Source organism: Dermacentor andersoni, chromosome 3 (genome assembly GCF_023375885.2).
Source record: "Dermacentor andersoni chromosome 3, qqDerAnde1_hic_scaffold, whole genome shotgun sequence".
Lineage (NCBI taxonomy): Eukaryota > Metazoa > Arthropoda > Arachnida > Ixodida > Ixodidae > Dermacentor > Dermacentor andersoni.
The window spans coordinates 177,219,930-177,242,672 of NC_092816.1; the positions used below are offsets into that span (position 1 = coordinate 177,219,930).

Here is a 22,743-nt window from a genome sequence, read left to right on the forward strand (position 1 = left end):
CTGAGGGCCGGGGTTTGATTGTTGTGTTCATATAGGAGGTTGCGGCAAAGTACTGCACCAGGGTGGCCAATCCTGCTCTGGTGAGAGAGTGCGTTACCGGTTCTGGTCACCGGGATCAGGCCGCACTCCAGGCCTGTTTGTGAAATTTTCTCAACACACGGTTGTTTTTTTTTTTCTGGTATTTTCCGGTGGAGAATTGTGCGGCCCGGGATTTGAATCACGGTCCTCTTGCACGGGAGGCGGATACTCTACCGTCCCCGCAGGAGTTAAATTAAAAAATTAAATTGTGGGATTTTACGTGACAAAACCACTTTCTGATTATGAGGCACGCCGTAGTGGAGGACTCCGGAAGTTTCGACCACCTGGGGTTCGTTAACGTGCACCTAAATCTAAGTACACGGGTGTTTTCGCATTTCGCCCCCATCGAAATGCGGCCGCCGTCGCCGTGGCTGAGGTATTCGCCGTTAATCCTTACTCTTAAACCTTCCCAGTTTAATAGCTTGAATACTTCTTGCAAACACGCAGTGAATAGCATTGGAGAGACTGTGTCTCCTTGTCTGACGTCTTTCTTTATAGGTATCTTCCTACTTTTCTTGTGTAGATTTAAGGTTGCTGTGGAATCTCTGTAGATATTTTTAGTGTATTTACTTAAGCGGTCTGTACTCCTTGATTATGCAATGCCTCTATGACTGCTGGTATCTCTACTGAGTCAAATGCTTTTTTGTAATGTATGAAAGCCATATAGAGAGGTTGATTGTACTCTGCCGATTTCTCGATAACCTGGTTAATGACATGGATGTGATCCATTGTAAAGTAACCTTTCCTGAAGCCAGCCTGCTCCCTTGGTTGATTAAATTCCAGTGTTGTCCTTATTCTATCGGAGATTATTTTTGTAAATATTTTATATAATACTGGGAGTATACTAATGGGCCTATAATTTTTCAGTTGTTTAATGTCTCCTTTTTTGTTAATTAGTATAATGTTTGCATTCTTCCAGTTTTCTGGGACCCTTGCAGTCGATAGACACTTCATATAGAGAGCCGCCAGTTTTTCTAGCATTATGTCTCCTCCATCTTTGATTAATTCGACTGTTATTCCATCTTCTCCTGCCGCTTTTCCACGTTTCATGTCTTGCAAGGCCCTTCTGACCTCACCACTAGTTATAAGAGGAATTTCTGTATCCTGTTCATTATTGTTTCGAATGGAGCACTCCCATGTCTTCTGGGTACTGTGCAGGTCAGTATAGAATTCTTCTGCTGCTCTTACTGTACCTTCGAGATTGCTGATATCACCCTGCTCATCTTTCAGTGCATACATCTTGGTTTGTCCTATGCCAAGTTTCCTTCTCACTGATTTCAGGCTGCATCTATTTTTTATGGCTTCTTCAGTCTTTCTCATGTTATAGATTCGTATATAACTTATTTTCGCCTTGTTGATCAGTTTTGACAGTTCTGCGAATTCTATCTTATCTCTTGAGTTGGACACTTTCATTCTTTGTCGTTTCTTTATTAGGTCCTTTGTTACTTGGGAGAGATTGCCTACTGGTTTCCTTGGTGCCTCGCCTCCCACTTCAATTGCTACCTCTGAAGCCAGCCTAGTTATGGTTTCATTCATTACCTCTATGTCCTTTTCACGTCTCCATTCTAAGGTTGTGTATTTGTTTGCAAGCACCAGCCTGAATTTGTCTGCTTTTACCCTTGCTGCCCCTAGGTTGACTTGTTTCTTCTCAACCAGTTTTACTCTTTCTCTCTTCAAAATGAGGTGAATCCTAGCTCTCACTAACCTATGATCATTGCACTCTACCTATCACTTCTATGTCCTGCGCTATGCTGGGATCGGCGGAAAGTACGAAATCAATCTCATTTCTTGTTTCCCCATTAGGGCTTTTCCAGGTCCACTTTCTGTTTCTACGCTTCTTGAAAAAGGTGTTCATTATTCTTAGCTTATTCCTTTCTTAGAATTCTACCAGCATCTCTCCTCTAGTGTTCCTAGAATCTACGCCGTAGTTGTCAATTGCTTGTTCACCAGCCTCCTTTTTTCCCACTTTTGCATTGAAGTCGTCCATTACTAGAGTATTTTTATTTATTTATTCACAGAGTACCTACATCGCCATAAAGGCATTATGTAGGGGGGAACAAAATATAACCAGTAATACAGAAAAGCTTTTGGACAGATATACTCACAAACAGGAGCACTACAATAGCATTCAGAGAAAGACATACAAGTAATGTGAAACAAACAGGTTTCAATATATATAACACATACATTTGTTTTACAAGAGCGCCATCACAGCATAGAATAGAATAATTCGTTATTTGACACATTTACTATATCATTGGATAAACTGTTGCATTGTCTCATTGATTTGGGGAAGAAAAGAGTAGTAAGAAGTGTGTTCTGCAGTTATCGGCTGAGATCTTTTTGTTGTTATCACAGCGAGTCGCTATGTAATCTGGTTCCAGAAGATAGTTATAGCGATTAATACCTGTCTGACTGTTATATATTCAGTGCAATAGTTTGAGCCTTAACTTATGCCTACGCATATGTAGCAGATCCCATCCTAAAGTGGCCTTCATTTCGGAAACGCTAGAGTACGGGCTGTAATTATTACGAACAAACCTTACTGCTTGGTTCTGTAGTTATTCCAGTCTATTAATGAGGTAATCTTGATAGGGATCCCATATTACACAAGCATAATAAAGTATTGTTCTGACATGTAAAAAGTATAAAGTTTCTTTAACTTCATGTGTTGCCTGTTTAAAACTTCTGCGAATAAAATGTAACATCCTACTAGCTTTTGCTATGACAGTGTCAATCTATTTATGCCAAGTGAATGATTTGGTGAAATAGACTCCTAAATAGTTATATTCCGACTGTATGTCAATAAGCGTGCCATTGATGTTATATCAGTGGTGAAATTTGCATAATTTTCTGGAAAAGCTTACGCTACTACACTTCTTTTATATTTAAATTCATGTTCCATTTTTTACACCAGATCGCTGCCTTATCTAAATCTGTTTGCAATGTATCTATGTCATTTTCAGTAGTAATTTCTCTGTAAATCACACAGTCATCAGCAAATAGTGTTATGGGTGATGTAATTAGTTCAACAATGTCATTTATATAGATTAAAAATAAAAAGGGGCCCAGTACGCTTCCCTGAGGAACGCCCGAAGAAACAGTTATTGGTGAAGATGCGGCGTTGTTTAGGACGACAGACTGGGTTCTTTCGTTTAGGTAGTTTCGTATCCAATTTTGAACGTTTTCATTTATATTTAATGGAGCAAGCTTTACATCTAAGAGCTTATGGGACACAATATCGAAAGCTGTTTGAAAATCAATAAGAACCGCGTCTACCTGACTATTGTTATCAATGGCTTTAGATAACAAGTGCTGAAATTCTATTAGTTGTGTGTTGCAGGAATAACCTTTTCGGAATCCATGCTGGGAAGGTGTAAAGAAAGCGTTTGAGTCAAGGAATGTAGATATGAAGTTATATAACAGGTGTTCGAATATTTTGCAGCATATCGACGTTAGTGAAATCAGCCTATAGTTTTCTCTGAGTTTTCTATTGCCCGATTTAAAAACTGGTGTCACGCTTGCCGATTTCCAATCTTGGGGAATGAGGTCTGTTTCAAGGGAAAGCTTATAAATGATCGTTAAATACGGAGCAACGCTGAGTTTTCACTTTTCTCATCGTTAATTCAACACCTTCATAGAACTGGTCTACTTCTTCATTATGATCAGTGGATGTAGGACCGTAGGCTTGTACTACCTTTAAGGCTAAACCACATGAGCGCGGTTTTGTGCGCGACAGCGGCAAGCGACGGCTTTGAGCGACGGATCGGGCCGTCGCTTGAACAGATCGCTCGGTCTTATCGCACGATTGCTCGGTTCAGCAAATCTAGAATTCGTCGCTCGTCGCCCGGAAGTGCTATGAGCGACTAGCGAATAGCGCGAAGCCGGAACTGGATGTACGAAACTCAAGCACTTCCGTTTGTCACACGGAACGAGCAAACAATTGAATTTTTATACGTGCAAGGATGAGAACCTACTGCAAGAGCTTCAGAAATACTTTATGCTGCTTTTTACAGTAAAACACGTCAACTTAAGTTAATAAAGCATGCGTCATGCTAGTTTCGGCGCCTATATTGCTGCCCTCATACCGGCTACACTGGGGAGACGTCACTCGAAGTCATCGCTCGCATGGGGTACGACTTGTAGGCGACGAGCGAATGCGACAGCCATCTCCATCGCGTCACTTGTCGCTCGCAAGATCGCTTGCATGGGGTTTATACTTTAATCTATACCTCTTATTAAGTTTGATCATGACTACTGCTACCCTCTCATTAATGCAGTCGAATTGATCAATGTTGCCCACTATGTCCTTATGGATTAGGAATCCCACCCTGTATTGCTTCTTATGTGAGAGACCTCTATAGCAGAGGACGTGGCCTTTATTCAGCTATGTATATGCCTCACCAGTTCTTCTAATCTCACTAAGGCCAATGTTATCCTAAACAATGTCTGATAGTTCTTCAAAGAGTCCTGCTAAGCTAGCCTCACTCGACAGAGTTTGGCTGTTAAAGGTTGACAGGGTCCGTTTCCATTGGCGGCCTGTCCGGACCCAGAGATTCTCAGCACCCTCTGCTGCATTACAGGTCAGACCGCTGACTTGGTCAGGTGCTCCGCAGCTGCTGGGGACTGAGTGCCATGGGTTAATTGCAGAAACCATCAGGGAGGTAGTGGCCGAATACTGCACCAGGGAGGCCAATTCATGTTCTGGTGAGGGAGTGTCTTTGCTCAAGCTTAGTGCACCTTCCTAATTTGGTTGTACCTGGATTAGTATAGCCCCACTCGCTCTCGGCATCTTTTGCGTGTCAGGCGTCACTCCAAGCCTGCAGATGTAGTGCACTGGAGGAGGTCGAAGTCAGGCACAGCATTGTTAGATGTTAAAAAAAAAAAAAAAAACCATTCGAACTTTCTCGACTATCGCAACCGAGCATTCGGCATAGCTCTGTCAGATAATCCCGCAGGCAACGAGGCTACCTTATTACCGAAAAGTACAGCCCAGAGGGCCCTACATGCCTAACAGGTCCGTTGATTTATCTGCCCTCTGCGGGTTTTGCCAATCTCATAGGTTGGACGATATAATGTAAACTCACAGCGGTCCCAACATCGTGTTTCCTGAATCTCACGCATGCATGCAGCCTTGAATGCACCTAGGTACACGATATATTTTCGGTGAAATTGAACAGCACTTAAAACTCGTGTGTAAAAGTACAAGGAAAAAGATTTCGGTGCTTACCGAGAAGCCCCGAGCTGCGTATCATCCGCTCGTTGTCGTGTCTGCCTGCCTCCTGCCGCCCGAACCTTGTGTTCCCGGGTAAAAATTAACAGTGGCTAGTCGAGCCGCGCAGAACAATAAGGTTATGAGCCTCCAGTACAACAGACGACCTTGACAGTTCATAGGCTACTTCGGGCTTTCTACAGCTTTGGACCGTGCTTATACTAGAGCTAATGAGAAGGAACAAATGGGGGGATATTGGCCCTGTAGTTTTCCAGGAACACTGTGGGCCCACACGCTAGGAAGTCAGGAATGCTATGCCTCATTTAAGCTACAATAGTGCCGTCCTCAGTCAGTCAGACATGGTTTGTACATTTTGCATGTGGAAGCCATAGACGGCCCCGCTACCGCCGCGCTCGCAATACAATACTTGGAAGTACAAACAAAAGTATGCTAGAAGAAATAACTGCAAATGTAGACAAAAGGAATGGATGCATATACAATCATTCTGACTAGATAAAAATATGTGTGTTAACGTTACAAGTGGTTGTGTCGCTACTTGCTCTTTCTTTATTCTTTGCGTGAATACTGTAAATACCTTCTCGTCACATTTCTCTGTTCCTTTTGTGCAGAAATTTTGCATCACCAAAGAAAGCCCGTTTTGGCAGCATGCCTCGTAAGTTGCTGTGGATAAATTCTTGAACATTGTAGTAGTATGGAGTGTGCACTGCTAACATCTATTGACGTGTTAGGTTCCCCGAATACGTTTACAAGGTCTGTATAAGCTAGCTTCTATTTATGTAGGCTTACAAAGAGAGAATCGCGGCATGTGAAGAATTTTTCCGCGTTATATTTTCTAGTGTTGTCACTAGAAAGTATGTGCAAGGTATGTCAGTATAGTGTATTGCAAAGCCATTTTTGTAAAGCTTTCATGGCTAAATTTGTGGCACATCCTTTTTTACAACAACAATCACAATACACATAGATTATACCTATACATGTATATATGTATGGGCCACTGTTCCTCATGCAGTATGCGTGTTCCCTCGTGATAATGCTGTTCAGTGTTAATGGAATTATCATAACAGCATTCAATAGAGGAGACACAGACAGATGGTGATTTTGCCCTTCCGACAAAGTCCGCTACAATTACTGTCTACTGAATTCTTCCTCTGTATTGTAGAAGAATGTACAATGAACAGAGAAGCAAGTGTTTAAACAAGATACTACAAGAGCACAACATATGAGCAGGTAGGAACTCACTCGAGTCTGTGATTCCTGGGCTGTTAGGCCTGAGAATACGGTAAGTGCATATGTTGGCCAGGGGGATTTCGATGCATTCCTTGCTCTGAGCGTTCTCCAACTCAAGGATGCTGCAAATAGAGAACCAACAAGAACACCACACACTGCTGTGAAAGACATGTGATGCGTCTAGCAGCCGTAAAAAGCCACCTGCATGCTCAGGTGAAAATACTCAAAAGGAATCCAACTGGCACTGCTTGGGACCCATTGGTATAAATTGACAGGTCCCAGCCATAACCCGACTGGCATGCAACTGGTTCCAGTTACAAGCTAACTGGACAGCAACTAGTTTCAGTTGGGATCCAACTGCAACTTTGACCAGTTGTATATTAGCAACTGGTGCCAGTTGAGATCCAAGTGATACCTTTACCAGCATTGGCGTAGCCGGGGAGGGGTTTGGGAGGTCGAAATCTACTCCCCCCCCCCCTCAAAATTTTCCAACAAACCCTGCCCCCCACCCCTCCTTCCCACGGAATAGAAAATTGCGAGAACCGCACTTCGAAAAAGTGACACGGATGAAAGCAAATGCTTGAATGTGAAAGCAAGGTGAGGGCTAGTGGTGGTCTGAAGAAGATGAGGGGGGGGGGGTGTTATGGAAGCGATACCCTCTCCTATGCACAGAACCTTGCGGCCCCGCTCATGGCACGCCGCTACATCATTCCGGGTCACATTAACCCTAACTGCTGAGGGCGGTTGCTGATGAAAATTCCACACACAGACAAAGATGGGACGAGCAAGCGAATTCAACTTGGGAAGCATTGTTACTCCCCATCAGGCCTCCCCACCAGGCCTTTGCTTAATCTGTTACCTCAACTGAATGTAACCTTTGTTGACAGCGAGAAACTGCACCAGAGACGAAACTGTGAAAACGTGATGACACACTAGTTCGGCAGCCATACTGACAACTAGCCTACCAAGCGACGGGTGTGCTTGAGATGTGATGACTTTTCAAGAGGAACCTGTGGTGTCACTATGTGCATAATCTTATTTAGGCAGTATTAGTGTTTGACAGCTTCACCTCTGGAAGACATTACGACTTCAGGCCAACAGATGGCAACTGTTTTTATTCCCAATTACACAACTTTGTGGATACATTGTGTGCGGATTGACGAGCCCAGCTTTCCCCTGTCTTGATTCTGCCATTCGGAGGTAATTAAGTTATTTATATTTTGAGCGCAAGTGGTTCTTTATCCTGAAGATGTAAATACCGCAACACAGTGTCACTGGCTTGAGTGATGTACTAAGCAATGGCTGTACATACACAATGCCTGAGAGTTTGTTGCTTGTTTCCGAGCCTCAATATGAACCAGTGCCATGCAAGACTTTTGCCTTGAACAGCATATAGAACTATGAAGCATACACATACTAGTGCATATCTGAAGCTCTTCCTGATGTGTAACAGAAGTGCATAGGGGGCATGCTTGCACTGCAAGTGCGTATTCCCAAACCTGTTCCACATGTGAGGGCGAATCAAAGTCTTTGCCCCTATTTTTTATTAGCCAAAATAAGGTACATACAGGTAATTACAGATACAAGTACTATTCTACATACCTCACACTATTTTTCCACATAATCTGCACACTGGTCCAGACATTTGTCCCATCGCAGCACTAAATTTGACATACCCCTGTCGTCAAAAAAAAATAACTTTTTTTTTGTCGTCAGTCAGCTACGCACACAACCTCCCCGAATGCTCATTGTCATGCAAGTCTTCATGGCCTTTTGTGAACTCACCTCGTCACCACCTTACACTTCTGAAAGCGAGACACCTTTCCCCATGTGTGGGCTGTGTTTTCGTGTGAATTTTGATGGGTGTTTGTCTCTTGCTCCATAGAAAATGAATCGCACTTCGTTGCTCGTACGCTGTGGACATGTGAAGCACAATTGCCATCTTCAAGAACTGACAGCTGCGCCGTGCTGCAGAGATACCAACAGATAAGGCCAGGCCGGTCCAAGAAAGCTCCATCGCTGGTAATGAATACCCTATGCTGATTTCCATTTACAGCTATAATTTGGCTAAATATAATAGGTGCAAAGACTTTTTGATTCGCCCTCATATATTCTTGGAAGAAAAATAAGAAAGCCCTGGCATAACATGGCCGTATGTAGGCATACAGACTAGATAGTGATGTACAAGAGCTGTGAAACATTGGACAGCTCATGTATATCTCTGAATTTTTTTTTATTCGAAAAGGTCAGAGTGCAAATTCTGCAGACAGTGTTGGTGATGCAGATTTTAAGAGAATTCAGAAGCATGAGCTTTGGATGAAACATACCTAAATTTAGAAGCTTGCCATGCAATATTTTCACTTCAATGGTAAATATGACTATGAATGAGCACGCGTGTGTATATGCAGCTTTGCCCAATGCTACAAGGACATTCAAGGCACGCTCATAAGTAAACATTTCTTGTGTAGGCATTCAAACTTGCACAGAACGACCATCACGTACAAGGGCACACGAAATAGGATCTCACATTTCTGAATACTTGATCAGAAAAATGTCTCTTGCAAATTTTGATATACCAACACAACTATCTCAATAGCCAATCGTGTTATGATCTACTCTTACTACATGCCACAGTTGCTGCTAAACAGGAGTTATATGTCACTGTACATTCATGTGGCAAACGGCTTCTGCTCAAGGGTAGTTTTGGCTTTACATCGGGTCACGCTGCATTATGTGTATCAGAACTACTGATGCATCAGTATCTGCATGATGCAGACATTAAATTTTTGGTAGAATTGCTTGCATGAAGTAGTGATTGCTTTTTCACTTACTGCATGTAAATATTTCTTTCAGATGGCGATGTACAAGAGCTACAAAATGTGCTAACGTGAGCCTGTTTTGAAGGGAACATTAAACGTGTTGCAAAGATAAACACAAGCAGCAAGGGTTCTAATAAATGTAGAGTTCCAGCACCAAGCTGCTTCGGCTGCAAAAAGTTCACAGGACCAGCTGGTCCTTGGCAACATGCAATTTTAACCACAAAGATGCATACGAGCTATGGCCAGCTGGAATCTCATTTTGTTTGTGGACCTCTGGTTCTAGTCGGCCATGGCTCACAGTGCCTATATCAGTTGCAATGGGGACCAACTAGGACCACTTGCAGCAGGGTACAACTGGGAATTTTTCCTTAAACCTGTTGAACTGGGACCAGTTACATTCCCCTTTGCAAATTTTTACCTAAGTGGACGAGATGGTAAACAATAACTTCCAGTACGAGCAACAAAATTAAATGCGCAAGCACTTTCGTCGCTCTGCTTGAGAATGTTTCTCCATAAGAGGCACAAATAATTTAAGCAGAAGCCATCAAACATAGCAAGTGTAAATCGTTACGACAGCTAGAGAGAAAGACAATGGTACCCGAAAGTACACTGACTATAGTCTTCCTATAATATAAGCAGTTTCTACTTATCTGCTGGCACAAACGTGCTAGCAGTGACAGAATCATTGAGAAAGTACTCTTTTACATTTTAAAATGGAAAATTGACTAGGATGACAAGTATATATACGTTACGGCACAACTAATAGTGATGCCAGTCAGAAGATGACAATTTGACGTGTAGAGGTGGAATCGGTTTCGACAGCCATCTTGTTTATGCATCGTTATCAATCTTGTAAATATTGTAAATACATCTTTGTATGTGACTTCTGCAAGGCAACAATATATAAGTATTTCGAATATGTGATTCTACTTCTATCTATGCTTGTTTTCTGGAAAGGCAATTTTAGCAGAATCATGTGTTTAGAAATCACAAAGTTTGTCATCGGAGTCCCATAATCAACTGCAATGTTTACTTAACATCACAAGTGATAACGAATACTGACACCTTCATGCCTGATAAATTCATTTTTAAAGCTGGCATAGAGTTACTCCTTAATGTTGCATGCACGTATTTTCTTGTTCTTTTTCATATCTGCTGTTCTTTATTCTTGTGAACCGAACAAGAAGGAGAGTACAGTGTTTTTGGACAAAGTAAAAATACAATTAACTTCAATCCCAGGGAAACCGCAGTTGCAATATTTGGGAATCAAATTCACAGCCTTCTTTTCTGCAGCAAAAGAGATGGAAAAGGCCAGGCAACACAAGTTTATTTCTAGTAAATTGCAGCTGACCACAGCTTTCCAAACTGTCACCAGTGTTGCTGTTGTCGGACACTTCCTGCAGCAGTAGAATACTAGAAGTCTATAATAAGGTAAGACTGTCTGTATTAATGCACTGCTGCAGTCTTAAGAATCAGTCTGCCGATGCACTTTGTTGAAGGGGGATGTCTGGGGGAAGGGACAACTTTTGAACCATTCAACTGATTCTAATAAAATTTTGTGGAATAAGTTACCTTATTATTAGAGTATTTTTTTTTACTTTCATTACACTGGCTCAAACAGAAAAAAGTCACGGTAATCATATTGAAAATTTGAGTGTGTTACCTTAGAGAACCACCTGCCTTCCAAAAACTAGGCTTTCCGCGACACAAATTCAGAAACTTCCCTTCAAATATTAAGCTACTCAGCTAAGTAACCTCTACCCGCTCAAAACTGGAATGCATATTTTGCTATACATATTTTTGATGGCACTCATGATTTTACCTCACATCCCCCTTAAGAGAGGCACCAATGGCTCACGCTCCGTTTTTAGGCACAACTGCAGACCTGGCACATATATTTGGAAGTAGTCACAGCATGATGCCTCCAACGGGCCAGTAAAGGGTATCCTGTCAATTCTGACAGCTCGTGGGGCAACTTTTCATGCAGCTACACGGTGTGGAAACAACACTCAATTGCAGTACATGCTTTTAATACGCAACCACTGTGATCACAATGGGTAAACACATTTGCTTGCCAGCTTTGGGCCAGCCAAGCCAGTGGCCAAGGAATGCGTGCGCATTTAGAATAGGTAATGTCTAAAACATTGCGTCTGATATGTTTTCGGCTCCTGCAATTTCTTCAGGCCTTCGAGGTATGTTTTCATTACCTAGAGCGCTGTCACTAGGTTGTGAATTTGAATATCACCTATGAGCTGTTTAAATTTGCTCTTGCCAAGTATTTGACAGTATTGCTACCAGAATACAGCAACAAATACCTGGCCACCTACCAGAGCAATGTTTTAACAAAGTCAGATGTGACACAAAAATGCCTTCATTAATATCCGATATGTATTTTACAGACTGATAGAAAAATTTTGAGAAGCTGCGATGGGTCTATGCAAAAGAAATATAAGCATGATACACACTGATGGGCCAACAAACGACCACACTTGTGACTTTCAATGGCCTGGTGGCGGCCTGCCATCCCAATATATGGAAAGTTAACGATGCTGAATAACAGATTTACCCCCGAATGCAGAGATCTAACTTGGCTCGAACTTGACTTCTGGCAGTCTCAAGACAGCTTCGCCGCGCGTCGTAAATCGTGCGTGATCTTGCGGACGACTTGCGAACGACTTGGCTGCGTCGAAGTCCGCTCAAGTTTCAAGTCTGCTCCTGGGTTGGCTTGAAACTGACTTCATGTGTTATTCCAACATGGCAGCCTCCTGAACGGATGTCGTGCGGAGGTTAGCTGCTTTCAAGTTTGCTTGCCACGCCATGGATACGGCATTTTCAGAGGCTCAGCCCTTGCCGAAAATTCCGCGACCCACCCTACGCGACCGAGGGAATCCGATGGAGCTGTACGACGACGAACAATTCTTCGGTCGCTACAGATTCACGAAGAACGCCGTGCGACTTCTCGCTATGTTGCCTATCCGGGTAAGCAGGGAGAACAGAGGACCGCCGGTGTGCCTCCCATGCTGCAGTTGCTGATGGCTGTGATGTTTTACGGCACTGGCGCATTTCAAACAGTCACCGGAGGTCCGGTCCGCATTCCTCAGTCAACAGTGTGCCGCGCAGTTGGGAAGGTGACTCTGCTCATCGCGAAGCACCCGCGCCCGATGCTGGTGCGCTTCCCGCAGTCGCAGAAAGATTGATTGCGAGCGTATTTTCTCATCTCCTGTGACTACACATGCCATCACCAGTTATTAGCGCTCACAACCATATTTACGCTCAGCATGCTGAACTGTCACGCACTCATCCACCGAATACGAAACATGCGCATTAACATAATAAAAAGTAGCCCAAATAAGTCAGTCATGCAGAACATGTGCGCTTACCAGTTTTGTGGCGCTTTCCCTTTTCTTTCGCAGCTTCCTCTTTCCGCTTTTGCTTCAGGTTGGTCCAACATTTTTTTAGTTGCAGGTGATTGTGCCGCGTAATCCCGTGGTTGGCATTATAATGTTTTGCTATTTCTTTCCATGTCTGACTCTTCTTGGTCAACGACGCGACATCAGTTTTCTTGCATTCCACAATATGCTTGTAGCCGTTCACGAGTATCGTCAGCAGGCTCTTTTCGTCTTCTGTAGAACGGGGTGCCGTCTTGCGTTGCGGTGCATTCTCTTGGGAGGAGAGCTTACGTGAGTGCGACATTTCAGCGTCAAAGCCTGTTGACAGAACAGCGATTCCGTACCAAATGCGGCACGCGGCCGTCGCGCGAGCCCCACAACTTGTTTTCCTAACAGACGACAGTTTCCTAGCAGACGACACGCGCTGCCAATTTGCGATGTCTACAACTGTGCCACACTCTCCCTCTCGTTGTTCTCGACAAACCCTCCATGCGAAGTAGACAAATCGTTTGCACGTGTCATTTTATTTATTTATTTTGTTTTTTATCGGGTGTTGTCACCCATATGGGTCCGGGCAGGGGACTCTACGGCGCTCGGTACTCTTCGTTAGCAGCACATGTTGCAGTTTTTTTCTTGTTTGTGACTCCGGCCTAGTGCGTTCGAATAGATTGGTCTTTTCTTCAAAGGGTCACGTAGCCCGAGCAGAACAAGGGCCGTCGCCTTCCTCCTGGAATGCCTGTAGGCGAAAAGGGACGCGCGAGCTCCCTCAGAAACCGACCGTATGCCTCGTCTCGGCCTCTTGTATCTGGTTGCTGGCCCAGACGGCACGTGAACGCCTTGCGGCAATCGAGAACAAAAGCCGTTTAAAGACCACCATACGAACCAACCATTTCGTTTGCTTCTCTACGGCCAGTTATAGAAACACGCAACAAGACCTCTGAGATAAAGATAAGCTAAAACCAAAATAAGTGAGACTATAAAATTTATTTGCACTCAAATACACTGTCGCCTAAAAGTGTAGCGGCGCCTTGAAAAAATGGTGAAACCTGTAACTCAAAAAGCGCGCCAAAACACCGAAACTTGAAGACCACTTAAACCCGCCAGGAACGCGCGCTTTCCGCAAGCAACACTGCCCATCGCAGCGGCAGACGTAGCCAGATGGAATAAATTTACGCAAACTATACTTCAGCACTTATGCCCTGGTGGAAATTTGGAAAGATACATACTTTTTTGCTGTACAACGTGCCTTACGCTAATAAATTTATTGTTAACCTCGAACACAGACGAGCAACCTGCTATTGCACTGAAGCGCAGTCTTGACTTGATGAAGCAAGTCAGCTTGAGCGTCTATGAAACGCGAAAGCCGACTTGGGCATTTTGAAGTCCGCCTCTTGCTTCAGGCCAACTTTGTCAAGTCAAGTCCAAGCCCGATCCAAGTTAGATCTCTGCATTCGGGGGTTAGTCACGGGCATACACTTATTTCTATTAAATTACAGATGTGCCTTGCACCATCATTAATAAGCAACTGTGCAATCAGTTTAATCACACAGGAGTGGTGTGTTAGCTCAGGCTGCAGGCCAGCTAAGCTAAGCCATCGGCCAAAACATGCTTTAAGGTGGTCTTACTGAGTATTTGACATATTTTCTACCAAAATACATACTTTAAGCTCGCAAGTGATCCAACAGTCATTTTGCTGTAACCTATGTTTCCATGAATTTTTCATTTTTAGTTTTGTTATAGCAATAGAATACTCACTGAAATAAAGCATGGCAAATCAGATTTTAGATGTGCACTGTTATGTATTTATGTTCATTATACTGAGGTTCAACTGCACTTGATAAGTGTCTCACTCTGTATTTACTCATTACATTTCCTTTGCCCACTATCACAAGCATGTGTTACATTTGCGCACAAACCACATTTTCACCAACGAAAACAATGCAGTGTAAATGTGTAATTAATGAAGCCCAATTAGCTTCCATTCCAACTAGTTTCCTTCCTTCCAACTAGCTTCATTTATCGCAAGAAACCATGCTCAAGAAGCCCACCGATGGTCCAAGGACAGCCGACAGCAGTGAGGCAGGGCAGCGTTCGTGTCGGGCACGACTGTAACAAGGAAGTGCGCGCCGGCAAGGAGCAGGCGCAGGTGCCTGTCATAGAAGTCGTTCTCGCGCAGCGTGGCTGGGCTGCAGTCATGACAGACACGCACGGGGTCCACGAAGCACATGCGCTGCAGGGGAAGCCTGCGGCTGCAGCAGCTGCTGCAGTAGACGCGGCCACACCGGCGACAGTGGTGCTGCGCAAGCAAGTACCAGCCATGTTAAGATGGGCAAGGATGACAAATGGACATTTCTCTCAAAGCAGACACCAAAGGTGGCTCAGCAGCTCCAAGCATGGCAAGGAACAATACGAGCACATGGGTAACCCACAAATGTGCATGAAGCAGATGAGTTCTGTGTAAGATAGGTTGTCTTATTGGAATCAACATTTCCAGGCAGCGATTTGACTATGAGGGAAGCCCCAGTGGAGGGGATTCCCGCATAATTTAGACCCCCTGGAGTTCTTTAAACCTTCATGGACAAGTATTGCCTACAGGCACCATACCAGAAAAAAAAAAAATCTTGCTGGGTTTCGGTTTTCCGTACACAGTTTCTGGCTAAATGTCTTCGGCCAACACTGCGTGACGGGCAGCATGTCATTTGTTCGTTCAGAGCAACACCGGACAAGGAAGAAGACGTGTGGCACATGAATCCCTTTCTTTTGAAAGCATGGTCAGATGAGACAGACTGATGCAAGCTCTCCAGCTGCAGTGGTATCACACGCGTGATGTAAAGCAGATGAAATGTGCACCTATGGTTCACATATGACGAAAGCTGTCTGTACAAATTCCAAATGAAGCCATAGGTGGCTTGAAGCAAAGTTCAATTCAAGTTTTCTGTCTGGCATTTCCCCAGGCAGAAAGTGTTTCTTTTGGTTGATTACGCTTATACTTTGAGTGTTTCGCACACTTAGATAGAAAACAAGCATTTCTTCTGGGAATTTATACGTCCTGATGGACTGATCGGTTTTAATGGTACAAGGGCATTTTCGGCCGAAGAGCTCCAAGTCGATGGATATATTAAACGATTTATAATATAAATACAAGAGTCAGACCAGAATGGTAAGGATGCTGAAGCGTGCTATATAAAAGGGCAGATATCTCAGTGACAAAGGTGTAAAAGGCCCAGCTATACAATGCTGTTGATGTTATAACAGATATTTCATATGACATATCATGTCATATGTTATATGATATATGAGATATGCCAGATACCTAACTGTGTATGGGTTAAATAGAGATTTTGATGACTACGAGTGATCACCTGTTACATGTTATATGCTATTATGGGTTATTGATTACTTATAGTTTTCAGTGATTATAACTGTTACATTTTTACCTTGAAGCCGTCAGTGAAGTACTTTTACCATGCAAAAAGCTGCGAGACCTCGAGGCATTCAATACCTCAGGCTCCTCGCATTTGAGATGGAGCATGGTGGTTTGGACTGTAGTACACATTGTTTAGAAACTGGACATTATCGAGGTATTTCAAAACTCTGTTTACACTAATCATAGGGTCATGGGATAAAAAATAATGCTAGGAGAGATGGTATATTATGCATGCAAAGTTCTTGAAAATGCTGTATTTTTGCTTGGTGAAGTCTTGGACATTCAATTATGATGTGGCGAACTGTGAGTTCTCCACATTTTGCACATTGGGAGGTTGTGTGCCTGTTAACAGGTATGTGTGTGTGTTGCATATGTGTGTCTTATACGTAGCCTGCACAACATGGTTTCTGTTGGTCTTGCGGCTTCTTGCTGGAAAAATTTGCCTAGCTGTGGTTTTATTGCATGTAATTTGTTTTGTGTTTCTTTATCACACTGGGACTGCAAGTGCTGGTGCAGGCAGTTACGGACGTAAGGTTTAATATCTCGACTAGGCACCTTAGTAACTTCAATGTCACCACGTAGACCAGCTTCTCTAGCATTCTCATCTGCAGCCTTGTTTCCTGTTATGCCATAATGCCCTGCTACCCAGCATACCACAAGGGAAAGTTTTTCATTGTGAGCATCATGAATGGATTTCAGCAGCCGATTAAAAACAGGGTTATCCCCTACTTTTCCCAAAGCTAGTGCAGTTATGACGCTTAGTGCATCTGTGTAAATAACAGCTTTTTGTATTCTATGTTGTCGTATATGATCCACAGCCAGTCGAATACCATAACATAACAAACAATGGCGAAGACAGACATTGTAGTGGGGCGGGGTCAGAGTCTCTCCTGTCGGAGTGAAAGACCTGCTAAAACCTGTGTGCCCTGTGCAGTCTTGACTAGCCAAGCACTAGCCGTATACTGTTGATTAAATATTCCCCATAACATCTTTTTTGTGGAGGTGCGGGCTCTATTCCTCCCGGTTCTGGATCTTCGGAGTAAGTGCCAAGTTTCTCCCGCCTCCATGGCTGAAGACAGCATGCTGTCATTGCAGCCTGCGCCCGCGGCTCCGGCAACCGTGGTCCTTTCGCATCCCCTTGACCCTGGCAAATTTTGCGGTACAACAACAATGACATCGATGATTGGCTCCTACTGTACGAGCACATCAGCAAGCATCAGAGGTGGGATGAGACACTAATGCTCGCCAACGTCATTTTCTACCTAGGGGGCACAGCTTGTGCGTGGTTTGACACGCACGAAGAAGAACCGACAAGTTGGGACGTACGCAAGGAGAAGATGCATGAATTGTTTGGCTGATCGGTCATACGACAAATGACAGCCCGGCACAAACTTGTGGCTAGAGTTCAAACATCGACGGAATCGTACGTCGCATATATCCAAGACGTGCTAGCCTTGTGCCGCACCATTGACAAAGACATGCCAGAGGCGGACAAGGTTGGCCACATGCTGAAAGGCATAGCTGACGATGCCTTCAACATACTCGTGTGTAAGCACTGCAGCACGGCTGACTCCGTCATAACAGAATGTCGTCGGTTTGAACAAGCAAAAACCCGGCACATTACTCGCAGCTTTACCAGACTCCCAAACACGGCTGCGACATCCTCATGCGAAGATCTCATGACATCCCCTCCATTCTCGATGCCTACCAACCTATCCACGATTGTTCGCCAGGAACTCGAAGCCATGGCACCAGCCGCTTATCAGGCACCTGCTCACAACCATTTGGCAACAACAACCCTCATTCAAACCATCGTCCGGCAAGAGGTTGTGAATATGGGCATTCCACAAGCCCCCTGTCACGCACCTCAGCCTATGTGTGCTTCTGGTCCTCACACTGAATGCTACACCGCTCCAATTGTTGCTGCTGCTGCTTCCACTCCCTGGTTCACACCTCGCTACAGAAACCCATCCGAGTGGCAGACGTCAGGTGATCGACCAATCTGTTTTTCTTGCTCTTGCATCGGCAACATTTCATGCCGCTGCCGCAATCGTCGGTATTACCAACCAAGCTTCCCCAGTGACCGCCGCCAAGATCGTGGCCCATCATCTAGCACATCTCTTCTTGATGAACACCTTCCGGCCCGTGAACCCCACCGTCTATCTTCGCGTTCTGCACCAATGTACGCCGATATTGCCACTCCAGGACAATGGTCTAGCCAATCACCGTCACCTCAGAGTCGCCAGTCACGCTCCCCTCAATGCCGTCGCTCTCCTTCCCCCGCTTACTCTGGCCACCACCAGGGAAACTAGCCAGTGCAGCTCTGGGAGGTGACGCGGCATTGATGACAAGGACCGAAACACCTCAATTGACCCCTACTTCAAGACGCAATTTGCTCGTTGTTCTTGTCGACAGTGTGACTGTTACTGCTCTCATTGATACTGGTGCCCACATATCTGTTACGAGTTCTATGCTCCAACCCCGCCTACGAAAAGTGCTGACACCTGCCACCTCTCTTACTGTGCGAGTATCTGGCGGCAATGCTTCAGCAGTGAGCATTCTGCAGTTTCTATTGACAGCTGTTGAAATATTATAGCAGCGACTAGTTCAGCGTATCAGACGTCTTTGAGGCATCCTTACCTTAAAAAGGATGTTGCATTGTACTTGTCTTCCAATGATAAGAAGTGTTGCATAATAGCCTCGCGTGGCACATTTTTCTTGTCAAGCGCTTTAGAAAACCGTCACACAGAACTGGGCTGAGGCACCAAGGAGCAATGAGATCCCTACACCCAGTTTCATGGAGATCTGAGAAACGTAAGCACAAGTTTTTCGGCAACAGTTGTGACAGCCCAAGGAAGCGGCTGAGCTAGTGATGGCCTATTTGCGTACAGCTGTTCCGATGTTCGGTCATCCATTAGTGTTCAGCACAGGTGCTCCCTCTGAGCTATTATGTTGAGGGCATATGCAATTTCGAAGTATGTTCTCTGATACTCCAAGGACTATTGATTGGACTTTGCATAAAGGCTTTGAACAGGGCTGGTCCTAGAAGCACCAGCAGCTAGGCGAATGCCTAAATGGTATATGGGGTCAAGCATCTTGAACATTATTTTAGACCCTGACAGAAATACTATACTACCATAGTCCATTTGGGACCTGACAAGGCTATTGAAGAGTGATAGACATTGCGTGTCAGTTCTCCAGCAATAACGAGCAAGGATCTTTACGACGCTTACCAATTTCAGGCATTTCAGTTTTAAATTCTTATATTATATATTATATTATGGGGTTTAACGTGCCAAAACCACTTTCTGATTATGAGGCATGCCGTAGTGGAGGGCTCCAGAAATTTCGACCACCTGGGGTTCTTTAACGTGCACTTAAATCTAAGTACACGGTTGTTTTCGCATTTTGCCCCCATCGAAATGCGGCCGCCGCGGCCGGGATTCGATCCCGCGACCTCGTGCTCAGCAGCCTAACACTATAGCAACTGAGCAACCACGGCGGGTAGTTTTAAATTCTTGATGTATGGAATAAATATAAGTTTGCTATCGAAAATGATGCCGAGAAATTTATGTTCGCTTTTGACTGTCACTTTGTGTCCATTTATTTCAATGGATCAAAGTGCAGGCCTTTCTTCTTCTGTAAATAGTATGCATGTTGTTTTTTCTGTACTAAAGTGGAAAACAATTCTCATTTGCCCATCTCGATAGTCTGTTTACGCTAAGCTGAACTTGGCACACACATACGTATAAAATACAAGATTTAAAGCTCACTTGCAGATTACCTACATAGACCAAGTAGGCGACTGTTGGCAGTACAAAAGTTCGAAGAGAATTCATTTTTACAATAAACAGTGTACTATTAAGTACAACTCCCTGAGGAACACCATTTTCCTGCACAAAGGTTCGAGAAAGTCTGTTTTCCTTTCCACACTCGGAACTTTCGATCGAAGAGGTAGCTCTGTACGACATGGAGTATGTTTCCGCTTGCCCATATGCGGTCAAGTCTTGCACTATGCCATACCACCATGTTGTGTCATATGCCTTTGCGAGATCAAAGAAAAAAGAAAAACTGTACCGATTATGAACAAAGGCACCTCGTATGTACAATATGAGGCGGACTATGTTGTCGGCTGTTGATCTAGCTGCACAGAAACTGGCTTGTAGCGTACGTATTACACCAATGTGGTCCAAAAAGTATATAATGCAGCAATTCATAATTTTTTCAAACACTTTGCACAAACAACTAGTTGAAGGTATCGGCCAATATAACCATGGAGGGATCTTTGCCTTGTTTGAGGATTGGTATAATGATTGCCTCTTTCCAACTGTTGGGCAAACAGCCAGCATCAAAAATTTGATTAAAAAGGCCTAGCAAGCATTCAAGCATCTGCTGCAGAAGTTTTTTTAGCATGCTGCAACTGATCTGGTCCTTACCCGAAGCTGAACTTTGGTAACTGTTTAGAGCGATGTTTAGTTCATGTATAGTTACAGCGCTCTTATAGTCCTCTCGACTTCATTTATGTGAAAGAAGTGGTTTGCAGCCACCTATTTTTTTTTTGCATTGAAAACTCTTTCGTATCGCGAAATGAACCAGGAATGCTTTCAAAATGCTCACCTAGTTGTGTCAGCTAGTTGTTCCAGTGTGTTGCCTAGATTATTTACCAATGGGAGTGGATTAGGAGCTAGGCCCTTAAGCGTTCGCACCCTCACATAGACCTTCTCTTTATCTTCATATGAGGTTATGTGTGATAGATAACTTCTCCAGCTTTCTTTCTTTGGCCTCACGCTGGATGTCTTCCACGAGACTTTGCTCGCTTGTAAGCGATCAGATTTTCTGTGTTGGGGTAACGTGAAAGCGTATCACACGCTTTATTTTGCCTCTTTTTAGCTATTTCACACTCTCATTTCCACCACAGCTTGGCGTTAACTCGAGCGCATCCTGCCTGCAGGACGTACTTTAGAGCCGTATTCAGTACATGTTCCATGACAAATGCATTCATCTCCTCAATTGCTAGATGTCCGATTGTCATATGAGGGAAGGGGAGAGTTCTCTAAATTTCTCTCAATTGGCTGTATTAAATTTCCAATTCTTAGGGCAGGCCAGGGGATCAAGCATATCTGCAGTAGTCAGAAACAGTGGAAAATGGTCACTTCCATAAGTATTCTTGTTTTACATTGCATTCTTGATATGGCAGTAGTGATGAGGAACCTATCGCAAGATCAACTAAAGAAATTGTATGGTGTGCTTAGCTATAAAATGTATGTTCTTTTCTGTTAGAAAGACACGCACCAGTTGAAATGAGAAAATTTCTCACGAGACGCCCTCTTGAAGTCACAGCATGGGTCACAACAAAGCAGATTGTGGGCGTTCAGGTCTCCAAATATTCCTTAGAGCTTTTTAGGTTGGTCTATCAGGTTCTCAAACTCAACCTTGGTTAGATGATGATTAGGAGGGATCTACATAGAGCAAACTGTTACCAATATGGTTAAGAGTATGGCATGGATTGCTATGGCTTCAAAAGATGTCTGAATATTTAGACGTTGACAAGCAACTGATTTGTCTGTAATTATAGCCACCCCACCTGAGGTAGCAAGACAGTTATCGCGGTCTTTTTTAAATACTACAGCCCATTTTAGAAAATCTGTGAGGCAGGGTCCTAGGTGCATTTCTTGAACACACAATACATTTGGTTGGAATTCAGATAGCTCGTTTACATCATCTAGATTATGCATAAGTCATCTGACAATTCAATTTAACTTTTGTACAACCATTGTAGCTGGAACAAATGGTTCTGCTGTTCAAGATTGCAAAGCTATGTTACTGGTCCTTTCACAGGTGCAGTAACTTTTGCGAGCTTTCCTGTCCTGGTGTGCACTAATAATGCACGCCAATCCTTCGATGCCGTTGATGCCAAAGGGCCTGGCTTTACCTCCATCGCCTCCTGTGAGGTGCTGGATGTCCGCACGGGCAGCACTGTGCCATAGGCCTCGACTCTCGTGGGGTTTTGGGAGTCACTGACTCCACGCTCAGCCTCACTTATCTTGGGTTAGACGAGGCAGTGCTAGCTGCACCGACCAAGGGGGCAGGCGGCAGAACTGCAAGCTCGCAACTAGTGATCTTAGCAGCCGCCTTTGGCCGAGGCGGCACCGCCCCTTGACACACCACATCGGCATACGTTGTGTGCTGAAAACAAAGGAAGAACACTTATGCGCTTCTTTGAAAGAAATGTTTTGTTTGACCTCAAGCGCTAGTATTTCCTTTTTTTGTTTCCATTTGGGACATGACTGCGAGTATGTGACGTGCCCTCCATCGCAGCACAGTGAAGCTCGCCTTGACAATCATCTGCAGGGTCGTCATTTGCTCCACGTTTAGCACACGTAAGCCAACCACGGCAGCTCTGCGAGCCGTGCCCAAAGCTTTGGCATTTGAAACATCGGCAGGGATTCAGTATATACGGTCTCACACGGATCTTAATATACAGTCTCAATGGACTCTGGTAGGTTACTTATGGAAAAGGTCAAAATTAGGTGCTTTGTTGGGAATGCTTTGCCATCTCGTCTCAATCTG

The 22,743-nt window shown here is 44.1% G+C and overlaps 1 protein-coding gene across 2 annotated transcripts in view; it reads right to left on the reverse strand.

The window, feature by feature from the left end:
- LOC126524672 (zinc finger FYVE domain-containing protein 21-like) overlaps positions 1–22,743 on the reverse strand; it is a 76,739-nt gene that overhangs the window by 42,495 nt on the left and 11,501 nt on the right. For both annotated transcript variants that reach the window (XM_050172975.3, XM_050172974.3), the window contains exons 3-4: positions 14,795–15,042; positions 6,551–6,660 (exon numbers count right to left, since the gene is read on the reverse strand). In XM_050172975.3, coding sequence (XP_050028932.1) covers positions 6,551–6,660; positions 14,795–15,042 — 358 coding nt within the window. The remainder of the gene's footprint in view (positions 1–6,550; positions 6,661–14,794; positions 15,043–22,743) is intronic.